This window comes from Desmodus rotundus, chromosome 1 (assembly GCF_022682495.2).
Source record: "Desmodus rotundus isolate HL8 chromosome 1, HLdesRot8A.1, whole genome shotgun sequence".
NCBI classification, from domain to species: domain Eukaryota; kingdom Metazoa; phylum Chordata; class Mammalia; order Chiroptera; family Phyllostomidae; genus Desmodus; species Desmodus rotundus.
Genome location: NC_071387.1, coordinates 17,620,121 through 17,638,871, shown reverse-complemented (window position 1 = coordinate 17,638,871; position 18,751 = coordinate 17,620,121). Strand labels below are relative to the sequence as shown.

The 18,751-nt window shown below is 40.9% G+C and overlaps 2 protein-coding genes across 4 annotated transcripts in view; one reads left to right on the top strand and one right to left on the bottom strand.

Annotated features, from left to right (window-relative positions):
- Positions 1–15,254, bottom strand: part of FKBP15 (FKBP prolyl isomerase family member 15) — a 50,190-nt gene extending 34,936 nt beyond the window's left edge. Inside the window, exons 1-6 of the mRNA XM_024562586.3 lie at positions 15,052–15,254; positions 10,124–10,239; positions 4,395–4,479; positions 3,891–3,960; positions 555–629; positions 123–221 (exon numbers count right to left, since the gene is read on the bottom strand). Of these exons, the coding sequence (XP_024418354.2) occupies positions 123–221; positions 555–629; positions 3,891–3,960; positions 4,395–4,479; positions 10,124–10,239; positions 15,052–15,104 (498 nt within the window). The 5' untranslated portion in view covers positions 15,105–15,254. The remainder of the gene's footprint in view (positions 1–122; positions 222–554; positions 630–3,890; positions 3,961–4,394; positions 4,480–10,123; positions 10,240–15,051) is intronic.
- SLC31A1 (solute carrier family 31 member 1) overlaps positions 15,246–18,751 on the top strand; it is a 31,312-nt gene continuing 27,806 nt past the window's right edge. The window contains exon 1 of one of the 3 annotated variants that reach the window (XM_045196956.3): positions 15,246–15,435. In XM_045196956.3, the coding sequence (XP_045052891.1) occupies positions 15,370–15,435 (66 nt within the window). In that variant the 5' untranslated portion in view covers positions 15,246–15,369. Of the gene's footprint in view, positions 15,530–15,944; positions 16,103–18,751 lie in introns of those variants that run through there. The other 2 variants (XM_024562181.4, XM_045196957.2) reach the window with 2 other exon arrangements.

Genomic DNA, 18,751 nt, shown 5'->3' with positions numbered 1-18,751 from the left:
GGTTTTTTATGCTTGGCCACTAACAAAGTACAGCAGGTTAGGATGCTCCATATACTTTCCTCAAACCAAAAGAAATCCAGACTAGTGTTTGGTTTTTCACAGGAAGGACAAGACGGTCTCACCTGTTTATTGAACTCCACAGCAGCCTTTTCTGACTCAAACATGATGGACCAGTTTTGTCTCTGGTCATCATAAAAGGTGCTATAGTTATTGGGCCGAACCTAGGGAAAGGAAAAACGTTGGCATAACTTAACTGTGGGCAGCAGAGCAGATAAATCTGACTGCCTAAACTGATATAGAAGGGCTGGGACCAAGGTGGACCCAAAGAAAGATACCAGGGAACACTCTTCTTCCCTCCCACCTTCCATCAATCATCCCTCAGTCCACATTCCCAGAAGGCAGCCAAGGGACCCTTCCCAGAGGCTCTGTTAAGACATGCAGTCTGACATCCAGGGCTGAAGCAACAGATCTAATTCCTACCAGGTGCACACAGACCACTCTCCCCTACAACCCGATCCCAACGGTGTTAATGATTATAATATGGGAAGTCTTACCATTAGCTCAAAGTTCAGATGAATCCTGGCAACAGTAACTGGCTGTTGTTGACTGATATAAAGAAGAATCCTATACTGTACTCAAGCAAAAATGGGCAGAAAAAAAAAAAGAGAAGTTAAAAGACAATACAAAAATCAGTAGTAAGATGTCAGGGGTTGTGTTTCATACATGCATAAAACTCAAAACTCAGTTAATCCCTTACAGTTTGGATTTTAAATTATATCTTCTCACTACCCATTTTAATCTCTTTTCATTTTGGCTTTACTCTTTAACTGAAATCAGCAATGTCCTTATTTTGTTGGTGTTTTCATTTGTATGAGGGGTGACTATGAGACAAACAAATGGCTAACAGGGACATGAAAAGATGCTCAACATCATCAGTCATTAGGGAAATGCAAATTAAAACCATAATAAAGAACCACTTCATATCAACTAAAATGGCTATTACAAAGTAACTGAAAAATAATGAAGTGTTAGAACCCATATATTGCTTACAGAAATGTAAAATGGTAGAGCTGCTGTGGAAACAGTTTGGCAGTTCCTCAAAAAGCTAAATATGGAATTACCTTATGACAGCAATTTCACTCCTAGCATATACCAAATAGAAAAAAGAAAACAGGGACTCAAAATATACTTGTATACCAATGTTCACTGCACCATTACTTATAATTGCCAGTAGGTAGAAACAACCAAGTGTCCCTCAACTGATGAATGGATAAACAAAATGTGTTACATACATACAATGGAATATTATTTAGCCATAAAAAAGAATGAAGTTCTGATATATACTATAACATGCATGAATCTTGAAAACATTGTGCTAAGTGTAATAAGCCAGTCATAAAAGGACAAATATTTTATGATTCCAATTATGTGGAACATCTAGAATAGGCAAATTCATAGACCCAGGATGTAGATTAAGGTTCCCAGGGGATAAGCGAAGGAGGGTTGGGGAGTTACTGATTCACAATTACAGATTTTCTGTTTGGGGTAATGAAAAAGTGGAAATGGACAGTGGTGATGGTTGCCCAATACTGTGAATGTAATTAATGTCACTGAATTATACACTAAAATATGGTTAAAATGGCAAATTTTATGTTTCATTTACTATACACACATATACAAACCAGTTACACAAATGATTAAAATTCAACCCCAGAGGGAAGGATGAGGCTATGAGGGCTCATGTACATATAGTCTTGCACCAGAAAGATCTTTCCTTACCCTATGTTAGGAAGGTAGAGTGAGGGGCTGATCACCTCAATGCAACCCACTCACATATTAAACTAGTCAGGGAAGGATCATAGATTTATTAAGAGTCACTCCACTTCTGGGCTGTCCCTATTCTCAACCATTATCTTCCTAGGCTTTTGATTGAGAGCCTGGAATATCTGACTTCACAGTCCTGGAATTTGCCCATCAGAGATTCTGAGCTGAGTTCTTTATCCTCCTCCCTAAGAAGTTAAAAATCTAGCTAATGTATTGAGAAGAAGGTCATCTGATGCTCGTACAGGTTCTTGTCTTACATGAGGACTTTATGTCCTATGCACAACAAGATTGCAGAAGTTTCCCTCTGCCTTTCTGGCACAGCCCCTGGACTTCCACTCCATCCCAGAACTCAGCAATGTCCTGGGGGAAAAAAACAATCTCGCTTTTGGAGCAACTCTAGCTTCTGCCAATGCCTCTTGCGCCCAGCTGTCTCAGTGCTTGGACCATACCTGATGTTTAGTCTACACTCAGGTATCAGTGGAAGTCTCAAGGAAAGGAAACACTCAACTCATTGGCTCTTTCCTCTCTAAAATTTTAGTTCATCTAGTCCTCATCATTTCCATAGCTCAACAATGGATTTTAAAGTATAATTTTTGCAATTTATCTCCTTTGTAATAATTGTTACAGCAGAAATGTTTTCTGCCACAACCGACTATACCCTATTTGGTAGTGAAGGGTGGTAAAGTCCCAATATCAGATTTTAATGATCCAAATGGCAACCCCTAATGAACAGATCTAACTACTAATCATCGATGGCTGCTAACATGAGAAACAACCAGACTCTATTTACCTCCAGATAGGAAAATGAAACAGACTTAAGGGACAGAGTAAGCAACTGCAATATATGGACTTTATTAGATCCTGTTTAAAACAAACTTCAAAAAAAAAATCAGGGAAATCTGAATGCTAGCTGGCAGTGAATGACCTAAAAAAATTATTGTGGATGATTTTTTTAGGTATGATAATGGAATAATGGTTGGATTTTTAAAAATTCCTTTCTTTCAGCCCTGGCTGGTGTGGCTCAGTGGATTGAGTACGGGCCTGTGAACCCAAAGGTCATTGGTTTGATTCCCAACCAGGGCACAAACAGTTAGGGGGCGTATGAGAGGCAAATGATTAATGCATCTCTCACACATTGATGTTTCTCTCTCTCTCTCTCTCTTTCTCTCTCTCTTTCCCCTCCCCCCTCTTTTCCCCTCTCTCTAAAAATAAATAAATCAAATCTTTTTAAAAAATCGTTTTCTTTAAGACATACATACTAAAGTATTTATAGTTAAAATTGTATGCTGGAGATTTATTCAAAATAATATGAGTCGGGTAAGAAGGAACACTGGCTTGGTTTAAGGTGAGACAAGATTAATAACTGTTAGAACCTAGTAATGGGGAACCCTAATAGCTGGGGTACATTATTCTAGTCCCACTATTTTTATGCTTCTAAATTTCCATAATTAAGTTTTTTGTTTGTTTTTAATACAAATGAGTGTTGGGTGCATTAGACACCCTGAACAGGTCACTTTCTGTCTCTGTGTCTCAGAGTCTCTGAGGAGTATGGAATCCATGCTCTCTGGACCTCTGAAATTCTGTAATTTCTTATGCTCATTTCAACAATGTTCAAAACCTTCTGGAGCAGAATTTGAAGCTAGATACAACCCACACAAGTAAATCAGTCTCAGGGCTTCTAGCCACATCTTCTTTTTGACCCAAACCAATATTTCACTGTGTTGTCCATCTCATTATCAAGTTTCCAAAGGATAAACATTGGTCATTAATGCAGGTACAAAGACATATTGCTCTAAGTAGTACACTAAGTGTTGCTCATTACCTTATAAAGGGATGTCCTTGGTGAATGGTTTACTCTGAAACTCCAAATTCTTAAGCTAGGCCACATTCGTTTTAATGCACAATAGTAGGGAAAGACTATAAACGTACCTAATGTTAAAAATTCACACTCAGTACAATCATTCTAACCCTCTGAAACATGAGACACTGGGCAAGCCCAAAGGAAAAGCAGCTCATCAGTATGACCTGGGACACTTGAACGTACGTGAGATGTGGGGCAATCTCACCTCTCTGGCTGTGTGATTTCCCAGGACTGCAGCACCAAATTTGCCCTGCTTTACATATTGACCATTTGTGCTATAGAAGGGAAGAAAACGATAGTATTAGTACTTCCTTAAACTAAACAGAACCAGCTTTATTTTCTGCAATATAAAAGTGGGAAACCTAGTCATTCAGCCTGTAGAAAGGAATGCAGATGAGCAGTGTATAACTTAAAGCTCTTACACAACTTCTTTACTCTTTAAATATCCACTATTCATATCTCAGTGGAGTCGCTTTCTTTGAGCACTTGGAAAGGCAGTTGTTAAGGGTACAAACACTTCAGAGAGAGGGAGAGAGGAGAAGACACAATGGCTCTTCAAAGTCTTATGAGAAGGTGGAGAACTCAAAGTTATTGTACTTTTTCTAGGGAAAGGCTGAGTAGCCGTTTTGTAATGAACAGAGGCTTACTGAGAAGACAGGAGCTTAACCCACCCCTCACCTCCGGGAAGTATTCCTTCTCAGCTACTTACTATCTATAAGCATGGACTGCTGTTGCAACCAATACTGTGGAAGTGCCTGTTGAGGTGGGTGCTGTTTTCGGTGTCGCCTGACTTCCTGAAGATGAAGAAGGAAACAAAGTTGTCATTCATTTCTTGGTTGAAACTGATTTTTTTTAACCATTAAAGCTTCTTCAAAATTCTTCTATATACCTTATAGTTAGTGTTAAAATGCCTTCATGACCATTATCGTCATTTGACCCATAAAACAGTGGTATGTCCTCATCTGGGGACAAGAAAACCGAGGCTCTAGGCACTCAAGTGCTTTACACAATGATAGCAGCAAGCCTAGGACTAGAACCCGGGACTCTGACTTCACTCCAGACAGTGTTGGGACTGGGATAGAAGTGTTACCTATAAAATGAGGTCATATCCTATCTACTTTCTTTTCCCCTTCCAGTATTTTGACAGCTATCATAAATGAAAATAAAGTTGTTTCTCCTTTCCTTACTTCTGGAATACAAAATGTATGATATTCAGGTCACAGCCACTACTTACCTTTCACAGCGGTAGAGGAGTCATTCCAGTGTTTTGAAATAAGGCTATGTTTAGAGCAAGTCACATATTTACACTCACCACATGAGTAGTGAGACGTAACCACCAAGAACTTATTTTCAAAAGCATCCTTGTTTTTTTATTTTGCATTGATAAAAACAAGGCAACAGGTCCTAAATAAAGTCACTTATGCTAAACTCCACATCACCAAACTGAGATTTAATTCCAGTTTGGCCCTCCCAGAAATGGAAGCTTAAACCAGTCAATCAGTAATTGCCTGATCAGCACTAGTGAGGTACTCTGCCTGACAGACCCACGGTCACCCCCTAAGGGAAAGGAATCTGGCAATAACCCACCCGCTTCTTTGCCTAATGTAACTTCTTTGTTCCTGCTCCCTTCTGCTTACAAGTCATTCATTTTGCACAGCTCCTTGGAGCTCCTTTCAGTTAGACTGGATGCTGCCTGATTCAGGAACTGCTGAATAAAGCCAGTAAGATCTTTTAAATTTTATTCAGTTGAATTTTGTTTTCTAAATTTTGTATTGACACATTTTTTCCTGATTGTAGAGTACCATACTTTTGGACTATAAGATTCAGTCCCCACCAATTTGGGAGAAAATGGGGGTTCATCTTACAGTCCGAATGTAGCTTACCTGGTTCGTGGAGTATAGGGGGAGGGGCAGGGGCTGGTGGAGGAGCGGGGTTTTTTTTCTTCTTCCTATTTTCCTCCTCTAAAACCTAGGTGCATCTTATGGCCCAGTGCACCTTATAGTCCGAAAAATATGGTTCATATACATTGTAGAAATTTATCAAATACAGAAATACAAAGAAAATAAAAATGACCTATAATCTCGCCACCCAAATAAATGTTAATAATTTAATGTATTTATTCCTATTCCTTTTCACATAAACTCTGCAGCTTTATCTTTTTGAAGCAAAATTAACAATATAATTTCACAACCTCCTTTTCTTACTTAGCATAGGCATTTCCTTTTATTCTTCAAAATGTCAAAAAGACAAAAGTCCTAAAAACTGTTTTTAGTAGCTACATAAAATACTGTATTATCACTCTACCAAAATATATCCAATTTCCTATTGTTTGATATTTCTTTGAGCTGTCTCCAATTTTTCTGTATTACAAATAATGCTATGGTAAGCACTGCTTAAACGCACATTTTTGTGTGTACCTCTAATTACTTTCTTAGAAGAAATTTCTAAAAATGGAACTGTGGGGTGAAGGAGTATAAAAAAGTTTAAGGGTTTGTTATATCTTGCCCAAACGCCCTTGACAAATGCCACGCCACTTTACGCTCCCACCAGCAGTACAATCTGCCAGCTTTGCGTCCCTGTCAATGTGAGGAAATTATCTTTCTAAAATTTTTACCAACGGGAGGGAGGCAATAGGAAAAGGGGAAAGTCATCTCATTGTTGCTTTCATTGGTATTTATTGTTTACAGGGAAGCTGTAATTTTAACATTTTCTATAAATTTATACACTGAACATTTGCTTTGTTTTGATGAATTGTCCACTTATATTGTTCACTTATTTTCTTAGCCTGGTGCTCATGTTTTCCTTATTTTTTAGTAAAACCCTACATCTAGTTTTTAAGTCATTCAGCACTTTCCAGCTATATGTAATACTATAATATTATAAAACTTATCTCCAGATACGCAGTGTATGACAGGAACAAAGTAACTAAGGCCAGAACGTGGTTATCAAGACAAGTTTGAAACAATGAGAAAAACTGTCTCCTTGAGGTCGGCCTAGCATCCCTCTTGAGGTTGGTTTAACTTCTCCCACCACACCCGTATCTCCCTGTCTAATGCCATGGAATAGGAAGGTGTTTGTGGGTTTGCTAGAGGGATAAGTGAGTCAGATGCTCACAATCACATGATCTTCTCATTGGCTTTGCATTTCTTCCTCTATGAATCCAGCATTGTACAGATTTTTGAATTTCCAACTCACGAGGACTTTCTTTTAATGGTATGTAGTTTTCAATCTTTTTTTTTTTGAGCAACGTTTCCTTTGCTTTTACTGTCTGTTCTTCTCCCCCCACTTTTTAGAAATGAATATAAACATATATTCATTTATGTATGTGTGTGTATATATACATATAAACTTTTTTTTGCTCCCATATGTTGAATCTTCTTTGTTACCCTCAATGTTTGTTACTTTCCTTTGAAACCTTCTCTTAATTTTTTTACTTTAAAAATTTCCTACCCTGACTGGTATGGCTCAGTAGATTGAGTGCCAGCCTGCCAACCAAAGGGTTGCAGGTTCAATTCCTAGTCAGGACACATGCCTGGGTTACGGGCCAGATCCCCAGTAGGGGGCACATGAGAGGCAACCACACAGTGATGTTTTTCTCCCTCTCTTTTTCTCTTCCTTCCCCTCTCTCTAGAAATAAATAAATAAAATCTTTTAAAAAAATTTCCTCCCATTGCCCTGGCTGATGTGGCCCAGTGGGTTGGAGCACAGTCCTATACATCAAAAGGCTGGGGTGTCAATTCCTGGTCAGGGCAGGTACCTAAGTTTCCGGTTTGATCCGGTTTTGGTCAGGGTGTACACGGAAGGCAACCACCTGCTGTTTCTTGCTCACACTGGTGTTTCTCTCTCTCTCGCTAATCAATTGACATATTTAAATTTTTTAAATAAATTTTCTCTTGCTAACCCTCTATTTCTCTTGAGGCACAATCTGTTGTGTTTATTCATTTTCTTGTTCAAGTTTAGTCTTCATTACTGAATGATATTTTGCTACATCTCTAATTCTTGTCGGAGTCCTGTTACTTACTTCTGAAATATTCTAATCGCATTAATGCTCTCATCTCATGCCTTATGTTATTTTCTCAATGTTAATAAATGGTTGTAGTTTTGATCTGCTCAGTAAGAAACATTCTCATTGAACAGAGCTCTCACTGTAGAGATATTATTCTGCTCCTTGCTCTCTTTGTTCTTAAACTAACTTTGTATGGAGTTAGATTCTGAGACTTTCCTATTGCTCATTTTGACTTGAAATTTGCTTTTCTTAACTCTTAGGAGGTTCAAGGTGGCTTTCCTAAATTCATAGAGCTCCCTCTTCTGTTTTTTTTTTTGTATAAAGTTCAAAAATAGTGTGGACTCCTCCTGAGGCTTTCTGACTCTACTTCTATCCTTATTCTCGTCTGGATCCTCTCTCCTTCATTTCTAACATCTCTGTCCTCCTCAATATTAATTCCACTCCCCGCAGGTTCTTCTCATTGTGGGGATCTGTCCTAGAGGTCACTATCGTGAGGTTCAGACGTTCACAGGAGCAAGAGTGCTGCAGTTCTTTTAGCCCCGTCACCAACCCCTTGTACTTACCCACAACTGGAGGAGGCAAAACACTTTCCAGTTTCATCTTGGCCTATCATACTTTCCACGAACACCTTTTGGCTAGTGTGGGGTTCTCCCATTCTCAGACTCAGATATCCTCCCACACTGCATCCCTGTTTGCTCCCATGCAAATGTCGACACCATAAAAGCCTTGTGGCTGTTAGTGGTCTGTCCACACCTGCTTATATTTGGGGGTTCATGAGGATACCTCTTCAACTGATTTGGTCATAAATATTATCCACATGTTTGTCTTTTATATCTAGTTGCTCTATTTTTATATTGAAATTTGAAGAGATTCAAGAACCATGCTGCAGTCATCTTCCCCACAAAGACTTCTTATAAAAATATCCCTTGAACAGAATGGTCTCCTATATTGCTACTTTACTTTTTATTTGTACATGCCTACATAAGATTGTATAGGTAATTTTTCAGTTCAAATGCCTCTGTAATTCCTCTTTGAAAGTATAATTAACTCACAGTTGTTGTTTCCTGATTTAAAAAAAATCAAGTTACTCCCCTGGGTGGCGCCTTAGGTTTATTTTTATCTATATCCATTAACTCAATCACTTAAAATTGAGTCAGAAGCACACAGGTGATGAAGAGATGTGCCAGAGGAAATGTGAAGGCACAGCCTACTAGCAATCTGGTCAGGTTATGGCTTGAAGAACAGGATCAGCAATCCACTGCAAAGCTGCCAAAAGTGACAGGTAAGATTTAGAGCAGGGGTCAGCAAGCATGTTCTTTAAAAGGCCAGAGTAAACCCCTGGCTGGTGTGGCTCAGGGGATTGAGCACCGGCCTTAGAACCAAAGGGTTGCCAGTTAGATTCCCTGTCAGGGCACAGGCCAGGCCCCCAGTGGGGGGGGGGGGGGGGGGGGGGGGCGGGGCGGTACTCTGGAGTCAACCACACATTGATGTTTCTTTTTCCCTCCCTTTCCCTCTCTAAAAATAAAATTTAAAAATATTAAAAAATAAAGGCCAGAGTAAATATCTTAGACTTCATGGGCCATATGGTAACCGTTACAACTATTCAACTCTAAATATCCTAACACCTTCAGTGCCAGCAGTGTGCCTAGAATGTAAAAGGCATGCAACACCTTCATCTTCATTCAACAAATATTTAATGTAATGTTCCTCACCACCTGTTCAGTGCTGGTAGCTCAGGGCTGTTTCTATCAGTCCCTCTCTCCTCTTCAGGCTCTTACACAAAGACAGCAAAGTACAGGAGGGAAGAAAACCTTTGGAGTGAATCAGATCAGCGTTCAAATTTCAATTGTTATTTACTGCTGCATGATGTTGATCAAGTCCCTAAACTTCTCTGAGACTCTAAAATGATGGTAGTCTCACCTACATCACAGAATTGTAAGAATTAAATAAGAAAATCTATGTAAAGCCCCCGAGATTGGATACATAGCAGGCATTATTAGTCCCCTTCTCTCCTTCCACTCAACAAATGTTCATGCAATTTTCTTTTGTGTCCATCATGATGAAAGGTACAGGATATAGCACTGAGCGTCACTGCCTAGTTGGGAAGAATTCGCTGTCATCACACATCTCACCCATCAAGGTAAAAAAGTAATAAGCAGCTCTTCCTTCTCACCAGAACACTGGGCAGTAGCTAATAAGAGGGCCCTTGGCAGAGTTTTTGAGAGTGGTGTCCACATTGGGCAAAAGATCTTACCTGTGACCTTTCTTCATCAGTTTCCAACAAAAGACACACTATCTAGCTGCTACAATTTGTATCTCAGAACTTAGAGAGGCAGACTGACCAAGGATGAACCACCTGGCATACCTCTGTTGGAAGGCTGTTTATCCTTTCAACTAACTTGGTAAGGGCTAATCCTAAACTCTTAACTTACCTGTGGTTGCTGTTCCCTGGCCCTTCTTAGGCTGCTTTGGGGCTGTGTACTGGAAGAATTCATTTCCATGGCCAGCAGCTGTCTGATCCAGTCCAAAAAGAGAGGCCAATCTGGCACTGTCAGTAGAAAATGAAAATAATATTTCACTTGACATATCCCAAATGTGGTATCATTATAAATGCTGCTCACCTACAATCTTAAATAAATACCTCCTCGACTGTATATCCCACCATTCAATACTGGAAGTGGAAGACAAGTGTCTTTGAAACCAAGATTGCATTTTTGATCGGAACACCATCAGCTGACTTTACCTGTCCATAAGACTTTAGTCAAGGCATTTCTTTCTGGACCTCAGTTTCTGCATCTGTAAATTGAGGTGGTGTTCCAGATGCTCTCCATGGTCTCTTTAAACCATAAATTCTTGCCTTTAGCAAGTTATCATTTCCTACTTTATACTAGTTTATTAAACTGAAATAAAACTGCACTATGAAGTTACACCATCAAACATGGTCCTGTCCACCATTTCACCTAATAGGCAGAACCATTCTTTTGTCATTCCTTGCAATGAATCTTATGCCCCAAATATTCCAATGAAACTGCTTTTGCTAAGATCACCAACAACCTCTTTGTTACTAAACATAATTTACCAGTCGTTATCTAATTTGGCTTTCATGCTGCCTTTTTACACTGTCAACTATTTTGTTCTTCAAACAAAGTCTTCCCTTAACTTCTGTGGGGGTACCTGTGGGTTGGGAAGAGGGACAAGCCCAAATAAGATATCAATAAGTGTTAAAGGCACCCATTTCTTGTCTTCCCATCTCTCTGGATCCTTGGAATCTTTCTCCTTTGCTCAACCTTTAAATGTCCATGCCCCTAAGATTTTATACTCTCTCTCCCCTGGCAATCTAATTTATTTACCTTGGTATGAAGTGCTAGCCAAATGCTGATGATGCTCAAATCTGTATCCTCAGCCCAGAATTTGCTCCTGAGTACCAGACAACACAGATATCCCACAGGCAACACAAATGCAACAGGTACAACTAGAACTCCTCTCTTCTAATCCCCACTGCCCCAGGAAAACCTGTTCTTACTCTTCTGCTTCCTCTCTTGGTGAATGACATTTTGTGTTGGGGTTCCCAGGAACACCACCAGGTTCAGCGATTTGTTAGAAGGGCTCCTAGACTCAGTATATAGTTGTACTCATGGCTAAGATCTATTACAATGAAAGGATACAAATCAACATCAGCAAAAGGGAAAGGCACATGGGGAAAAGTCTAGAGGAAACCAAGAGCAAGCTTCCAAGAGTCCTCTCCCAGTGGAGTGACACAGAACACGTTTAATTCCTCTAGCAATGAGCTGTAACAACATGTGTGAAGTGTGGTCTACCAGGAAAGCTCATTAGAGACTTAATTCCCCAGGCTTTGAGTCTCTAGGGGCTGATAAACAGAAACCCTCTAGCAGGTACCAAAATTCTAGAATCCCAGAAGAAACGCAAGGTTCATGAATCATTTTTTTTGTACAAACAGTTTAGACAAGTGAGCCAATCTTACCATTTACGGGAAGCTATATTATCAAGGTGGGAAATGTTTACCAATGAAGTTCCCAGATGTAGGTCAGCCAAGTGCCAACCTTGTAAGCAGGGCTTTCTAAGGATAACGGTTTCAGTTCTACTATTCTGTCTAGTTGGGCAAAATTCACTGTCACCATCCACCTAACCCACCAAGGTGAAAGAAGTGAAAAGCAGCTCTTCCTTCTTGCCAAAACACTGGTTAATTTATAATTTTAAAATAAATGTCAGCCAATTCATTTATAGTTGCCAAAGTCCTTATCTAGCCTTAGTTTTATTTTTTTATTTTTAAAGATTTTATTTATTTTTAGAGGGGAAGGGAAGGAGAAAGAGAGGGAGAGGAGTATAGTTTTATGCTCCTTTTTTCTCATCAAAAACAGTAACACTGTATTTATGCTACATCAGTATATTTTAATAAACAGGGGTTCTTCCTGTTGGTCAGGTACTTCTTTTATGAATTGTGGCATCAAACATTTACTTCTACAATAATGACAGTGGCACATGGGCAGTCTGGTGGCAATCTGCTTGCCTGGTTTCAAATTCAGGCTCCTTCACTTTTTAGCTGCGCGACACTGGGCAATTTACCTCTCCAATCCTTAACGTCCTATTTGTAAAATGGGTATAATAGTAAAAACTACCTCACAGAGCAGTAGGGAGAAGTAAATATGATAATGTATATTATTACTTAGAAGGATGTGCAGTGCCTGGCATTAAGTACACCATATGTTTTAAATACATGTTCACACATCCTTAAAATATTAATTCAACTCAGATACCCTTGTAGAGAAGTAAGCTTAATCAACGCACAACCTGACCTGCAACTACGAACTGATATTAACAAGAATACAAAACTATAGAACTGGGAAAGGTCTCAAAGATCATCTGGAGAAAACCCCATTATTTAACAGATTGGGGTATGGAGAGCCAAGGAGAAGGAAGTGACTTACCCAAAGTCACACTCCTAACTGGTGGCAGAATCAACATTAGAATCTAGGCTTTTCTGTGTCTTTTATGGAACTTAAAAATATCTTTTGATGATCAGTAGTAGATTTATCTTTTTCTACCTTTATACTGGTGATTTATCATTACTCTGCTAACCTGAAACACAAGTATACACATAACTGGCTCCTTAAAAATGCTCTGTGATTATTAATACTGGACTGATTGTACTCTACTAAATGGAAAGTTTCTTAGGGGCAGGAACTGTGCCTTATTCCTACGTGTATTAGCTGAAGCCAAGGGCCATACACTTAGCAGACATTTACGTATTTCTTCATTCCAAAGTCACAATGGTGGGGAAAGGGCTAAAACCAAAAAACAAACAAAAATACCACACACTTCCTGATTATTACTTCTAGGTTAACCCTGGACTTCAAGAGGCCTGGAAACATGGAACATGGATTACCAATCATCTAGATAGCCATCTGAGGCACGAATACTCCCTTTTCTATTAGGCTGGAATATCCTAAATGGAATCAAGTAAGTCATATACGCAAGTCAAGATACTTAAAAATTAATAAGCACAGTTATAAAGGAGGAAGTGAAAAGCAGCTGCAGTGCTTACTGTCAAATGTTCTACTTCCTTAGATAAAACACTGAAGGAAAAGCTGAATCAGAATGTTGGTGCAACTTTCTATATCCTCAAACTTAAATCTGATTTGTTTTTTCTGGTTATTACTGGGAGCAAAACTAAGGTATCTGAATAACTTCGTTTACTAAGGCTTTTACCACTAAATTAGCCATTGTCTATGTTTAAGAGCACAGTCACATGCTTAGAAATAAAGTGTTTGAGGTCCTGTGAGCCTGCTGTGGAAAGCAGCAAAGCCGAGGCACCAAGACCTTATCTCCGGCCAGGAATCTGGAAAAGAGCACTCGACTGTCAGTTTTTACCCCGTAATTTCCCGTCAGCAGTGCACTGCTTGCGGCACGAAAGTTGAAAGCCCTAACTTGCGTTTGTAGACTTCCCCAAATACTTCCACCTAGTGAAGAATGTAAATTTAAAGTGTATCTTGTAAACTTTCACAGGACACAGCCATATACAAACAAAACAGGTTTGTATGAAAAATCACTCATTTAAAAGGCATACTACACAGTCAACAGTAGCAAGTTGGATTGTGTGGACATTTGGGTGAATGTTTGGGGTGGAATAGGGAAAAAAATGAATCCAAGTGCAGCTTCACTCTAAAATATCTGAGGAACTGAAAGAACCCAAAGTGGAACTAAGTGACGAAGGCCCTCTAAAGTGGGGGTAGATAAGAGTGAAAAGAGGCTTTAAGGATAGGCAACACAGAGCTAGTCACAGTGTAAGTTAAAAGACAGCCAGTGTCATTTTACCTATGGAATCTACCAGGACTGGAAGCAACCTGAGGGCGCACACAGCAGTTTAACCATCTTTGCGACCTCCTGGCACTTAGTGGAATGAGGGGTATATGTTAGTGTACTCATCATTCTTCAATACATTTCTTAAATTTGTTAAGCAGATGATGTTCAACGAAAGGGTATGCAAAGGTCAGAACTTGGCAGCTCACCAAGTTCGAAGGGAGTCAAACTGTCTGCTGACACAACACAAGGGAAATGGCTGAAGTGATCACTAGAAGCTGCGACTTGAAGAACTGTGTACCCCAGGCTAGTGACAGGGGACAGGGGATAACGACTGCAGTCTTAGATTGGTTTTAAGTTTTAGAGTGCACCTTCACAACTGTTATTCTTTCAGCAGGCACTTCCTGAGCACGTACTCTGTGCCAGACACTATGCGGGCGGAGCGCTGGGCAGACATGAACAACATGAGAGGTCTCTGGCCTGTCAGCGCTCATAACCTAGTAGGTTCGGTGTGCAAGGACAGACGTAATCACGCCTAGCTGTGGGACTAAAGAAGAGAAAGCAATTTTTTTCTGCTTAGGGCTGTGGGAGAAGAGAAAGCACCAAAAAAGGTGACATCCGAGCTAAGCCTTGAAAGATGCTGGAGCTGACTCAGCAGGGCCAATTCTTAAGTGTCACGGCCTTGTCCACCCAGAAGAGAAAGTCTTACATTGGCCCCAGGTGACTCCTATAAAACACTCTGACGCAGGTATTCACATCAGCAATCACCCTCATTTCACAGGAGAAACTGTGACCCATAAAGCAAAAGGCGAACCCAGGGTCATACTGCGTGTCTGGGAAGATGCCAGGCCCAGAACGCAGGTGGACAGACGCTGCAGTTTCGAGCTCTGCCAGGACTCTAAGCTCTGGACGTAGAGAACCGGGATGTGGCAAGGGTCTAGACCCGGAAGTTGGTTAGAGGTCTGATAAGAGAGTGACCCCTCCAACCACGTGCCCGGCTCCCTCAGCCACGCCCTCTGCCCCACGGTCCACAGTCACTCACCCGCCGCTAGGCGAGAGGAAGTCGGTGTCGTCTTCGTCCCCCGCACCGAGCATCGCGCTGGCTTTCGCCCGGCAGCCAGGAGGGAGTCGGAGCGTTTCGAGGGTGTTTAGCAGCCGACGTCGTGAAATGCCGCGGAGGCGTGCTGCTTTCCGGCAGGGCGCACTCTCGCCTGTTTTCTCAGCGGAGAGGAGACTTAGGGTTTGGAAAAGGCAAAGGGGAGGGCCTCTGAAGCACGCGCGCCGCGTGACGTAAGCTTCTCTAGCTGTGAGAGGCGGCGAAATCCGCGGGAGCTCCGAAGTTCTGCTCGGGGATTGGCCAATGAAGCAGGGGGCGGGGCAGCGGCGAATCGGCGGCCTTGGTTGCGGTGGTGGACACGTCGAGCGGGTTAGAAGTGGTGGGGGCTTCTGGAGAGTCGTGAGGGGCTTACGGGTTAAGGTTCTGGAAGGGAGGCGCCGGTGGCGGGACTCGTTCTGGGAAGGTAAGGCCTCCCTCGCCCCTCTCTCAACCCTGGTGCGCGCTCAGTTCTTTCCTCTCTGGGAGCAGGTCTGCCCACGCCACTCTTTTAGGTTTGGAGAAAGGAGAAAGGGCCCAGGATTGGCAGTCTGGAGACCTGAGCTTTCGGTCCGGCCCCAACAGTGACATAGCTGGAGTGACCTTGAGGCACGATGTTCCGTGCCTCAGTTTCCCCGTGTGTAAAACTGGTCGGACGCCCCTACCGCTTTTCCCCTGTGGCCGACCTCACTATCCAACGGGCTCTTTGTCCAGTGCTACTGTGTGCCGGCTGCTCAAGAAGCTTTTAGGCCTCAGAGGGTCATCGAACTCAATCCCAGAATTTACAGATAAGGGAAAGAAGGAACTAAGCACTTGCATGACTAGTCTGAGGTCACACAGAGCAAAGGACAGACGGGCTGGATTCCTGGTCTCTTGCTTCAGACTCAGTGAGCTGATGCAAGTCTTTATCAGCCCTCAGGCACTGTGTGTCCTCACGGAGTGGTTGTTAAGACTGGCTACATCTTGAGAAAAGTCTCCTCTCTCGAGTCCACCTGTGCAGGTGAGGTGCAGGAGAGCTGGGATACTCTGGGGCTGGGTGATGGAAGGAAGGAAACTTCAGAAGCCGAAAATCCCCAGCCCCAACCTTGGCCTGGGTTTTGCTTAATCTTCCTGCCACACACCTAAGTCAACATTATATAAGTATTTCTTTGGTTAACCTGGTATAATTCTTAGAACAATTTCCACGTAGGCCTGGCTTAGCCAAGGTGTGGATACCCAAATAATGTCCCACTGTAGCGTCCATTTCCATAGATCTCTCTGGAATTCTTTTGCTTCAGGCCTCTCTCAGGTGAGTACAATAGGTGCCCCTTACCCAAATGTTTTAATCTGTTAAATTCATTTCATAAAATTGAAGTGAAATGTTTGGTATCTCTCTCCCAGAGAACTTCGAACCTCTTGGCACTTGCCTTGTTATGCTTTTTATTATAATTTGTGAACTTCTAAATTGTAAGGTTCTCAAGAAGAAGGGATCGTTTTATTCATCTTGGTGTCTCTTGGGTCACAGAGCACTATGCCTTCTTGCCCATTGTAGGTTTTTATTAATTCTTTGTTAGGTTAAGTAATGGAATTCATCCTTGTTCCTTTATTTCTTAATTTACTCTTAGGATTTCCCCCTCCGTGTGACCCAGAGAACCCAGCAATGGCTATGGCTTTTATAGGTGGCTTTCAGAAAGATAAAAATGCTGTACTAGCTGTGAATTGTCTGGGTCGCTCAGTCTCTTGTTAATTGAAGATGATTTGACTGTTGTTTAAAGCTCTAGGGGAGGGAAAAGAGGGGAATAAGATAGCTAGAAATATTATATGTAACTAATTTTTGTTGGTGAAGTAATCCTCTCTTGAACTGAGGGATAGGTCTGTTGTCTGCTTCCTGTGTTTATTTTACAGATTAAGATGGTTAAAGCAACAGAGGCTGATAGTGTTAGAGCGGTGACGCGCCTGGAATCTAAGCGCTAGAACAGGGACCCTTTACAGTAACTCTGTTTAGCATGCGAACTTGGTTACTTCTCAGGAAATAAAAGAATGAACTGCCTGGGTAACATAGCTCTTTTTAACTCCTCTTGCCCAGTTCGGGTCATTGTCATTTTAGCACCAAAATGTCTAGTGCTTTCAAAAAACACTAAAAAACCTCTTAACCTCTTGAGTGTTTATCTTGCATTCTTGAGTAGGGCGTTTTTATCTGGGGTGTTTAAGTAACACCCCTATCTATTGTTGGGATAGGCAGTAATCCTAAAATGTGGATCAGCCTTTTTATTGATAGAACACCACAAATATGCCTGCCCAGATCACTATTATGAGAACCCAGTTGCTGGTTCTGATTGGCAGTAAAAGGAAATGGAAGGTAGTGAGGCTTCCTCCCTCTTTGAACTGCACAATTGGGTGCTCCTAAAGAGCCATGTCTTCCTTGATTAGAATATTGGAGTTGGAATCAGGAAACTTGAATTCCCATCCCAAGCCTTTCTAACTCACTCTGAGCTTGGGCCAGGTTTCCTTAACACTTTGTAAAAAGGAGTGGATTAGACCCAGACATCTTAAGTACTGCGGGGGATGCAGAGGTAAGGCACAACCCGGATCTCAAGTTTGAATTAAGCATTTTTGTTTGTACACAGCTTTTAGATGTATTCATAAAATGCATTGACCCCCTAAAGGTTAACCAGGAAGCAGCAGTTTTAACAATTACTCAAAATCAGCAGTTTTGCTACAGAGATGACAATTTTTATAGACAGGTACACCCATACTAATCTGTACTGGTAAATGCATGTTAAAATTGATAGTTTAAAGTTATCACCAAGTTAGAGCATAAGTGTGGTGGTAGTGATATGAATTGAATATAGTAGGTTTGGGGGGTTGGTATCGTGATCTTTCTGTTCAATCACTGAAAACAGAAAAATGTTAGGACACAATTCAGGAAATATTATCTGAAAACCTGCTATGTGCTGGATGTTGCCTAAAATTAGAAAATGAGTTAGTTATCAATAGTTGAGTAGTAGGAATAATGGTAGTATACAAATAGCCATAATAGAATATGTAGCAAAGTCCCATAAGTAGAAATTAATTATTGCAGAATTTAAAAGGAAGAAATTATCATATTTGGTTTGGAGGAGGGTGTGGAGTTAGAAAATGGGCTTGGAAGATGAGGGTGATTGCAAGTGGAAGTGAGAAAATAAAACTTCCCAGATGAAGGGGTGGCTTTGGCAAAAGCAAAAAGGCAGGGAAGAAGGCAGAAATTTCTTACAAGATAACAGTTGCCCTCTTATCTGATGCAACTAGGATCAGTAGTTAACTGAAAAAGTAAGTTAAGGCAGGGAATCATACAGATATTAGTTACAGGCAGACCTTAAACATTTTACTTTAACTTAAAACATAAACATCTTGCCATTCTTAATATAATCCTCTCCTTGGACTGTAGGTCTCAGGGATCTGCAAAGTACAGCATAAGGGCCAAGTCTTACCCTAGTCTGCTGCCTGTTTCTGTAAATAAAGTTTTATTGATACACAGCCAAGTTCATTTCTTTACACATTATCTCTGGTTGTTTTCACATACAGGTTAGAATTGAGTGGTTGTTTATATCATATTTACTAGTCTTTTTAAGCTTTCAACTTGGTTTTCATAGAAACAACTACTACATTCTTAAACTCTGGAACCAAATTA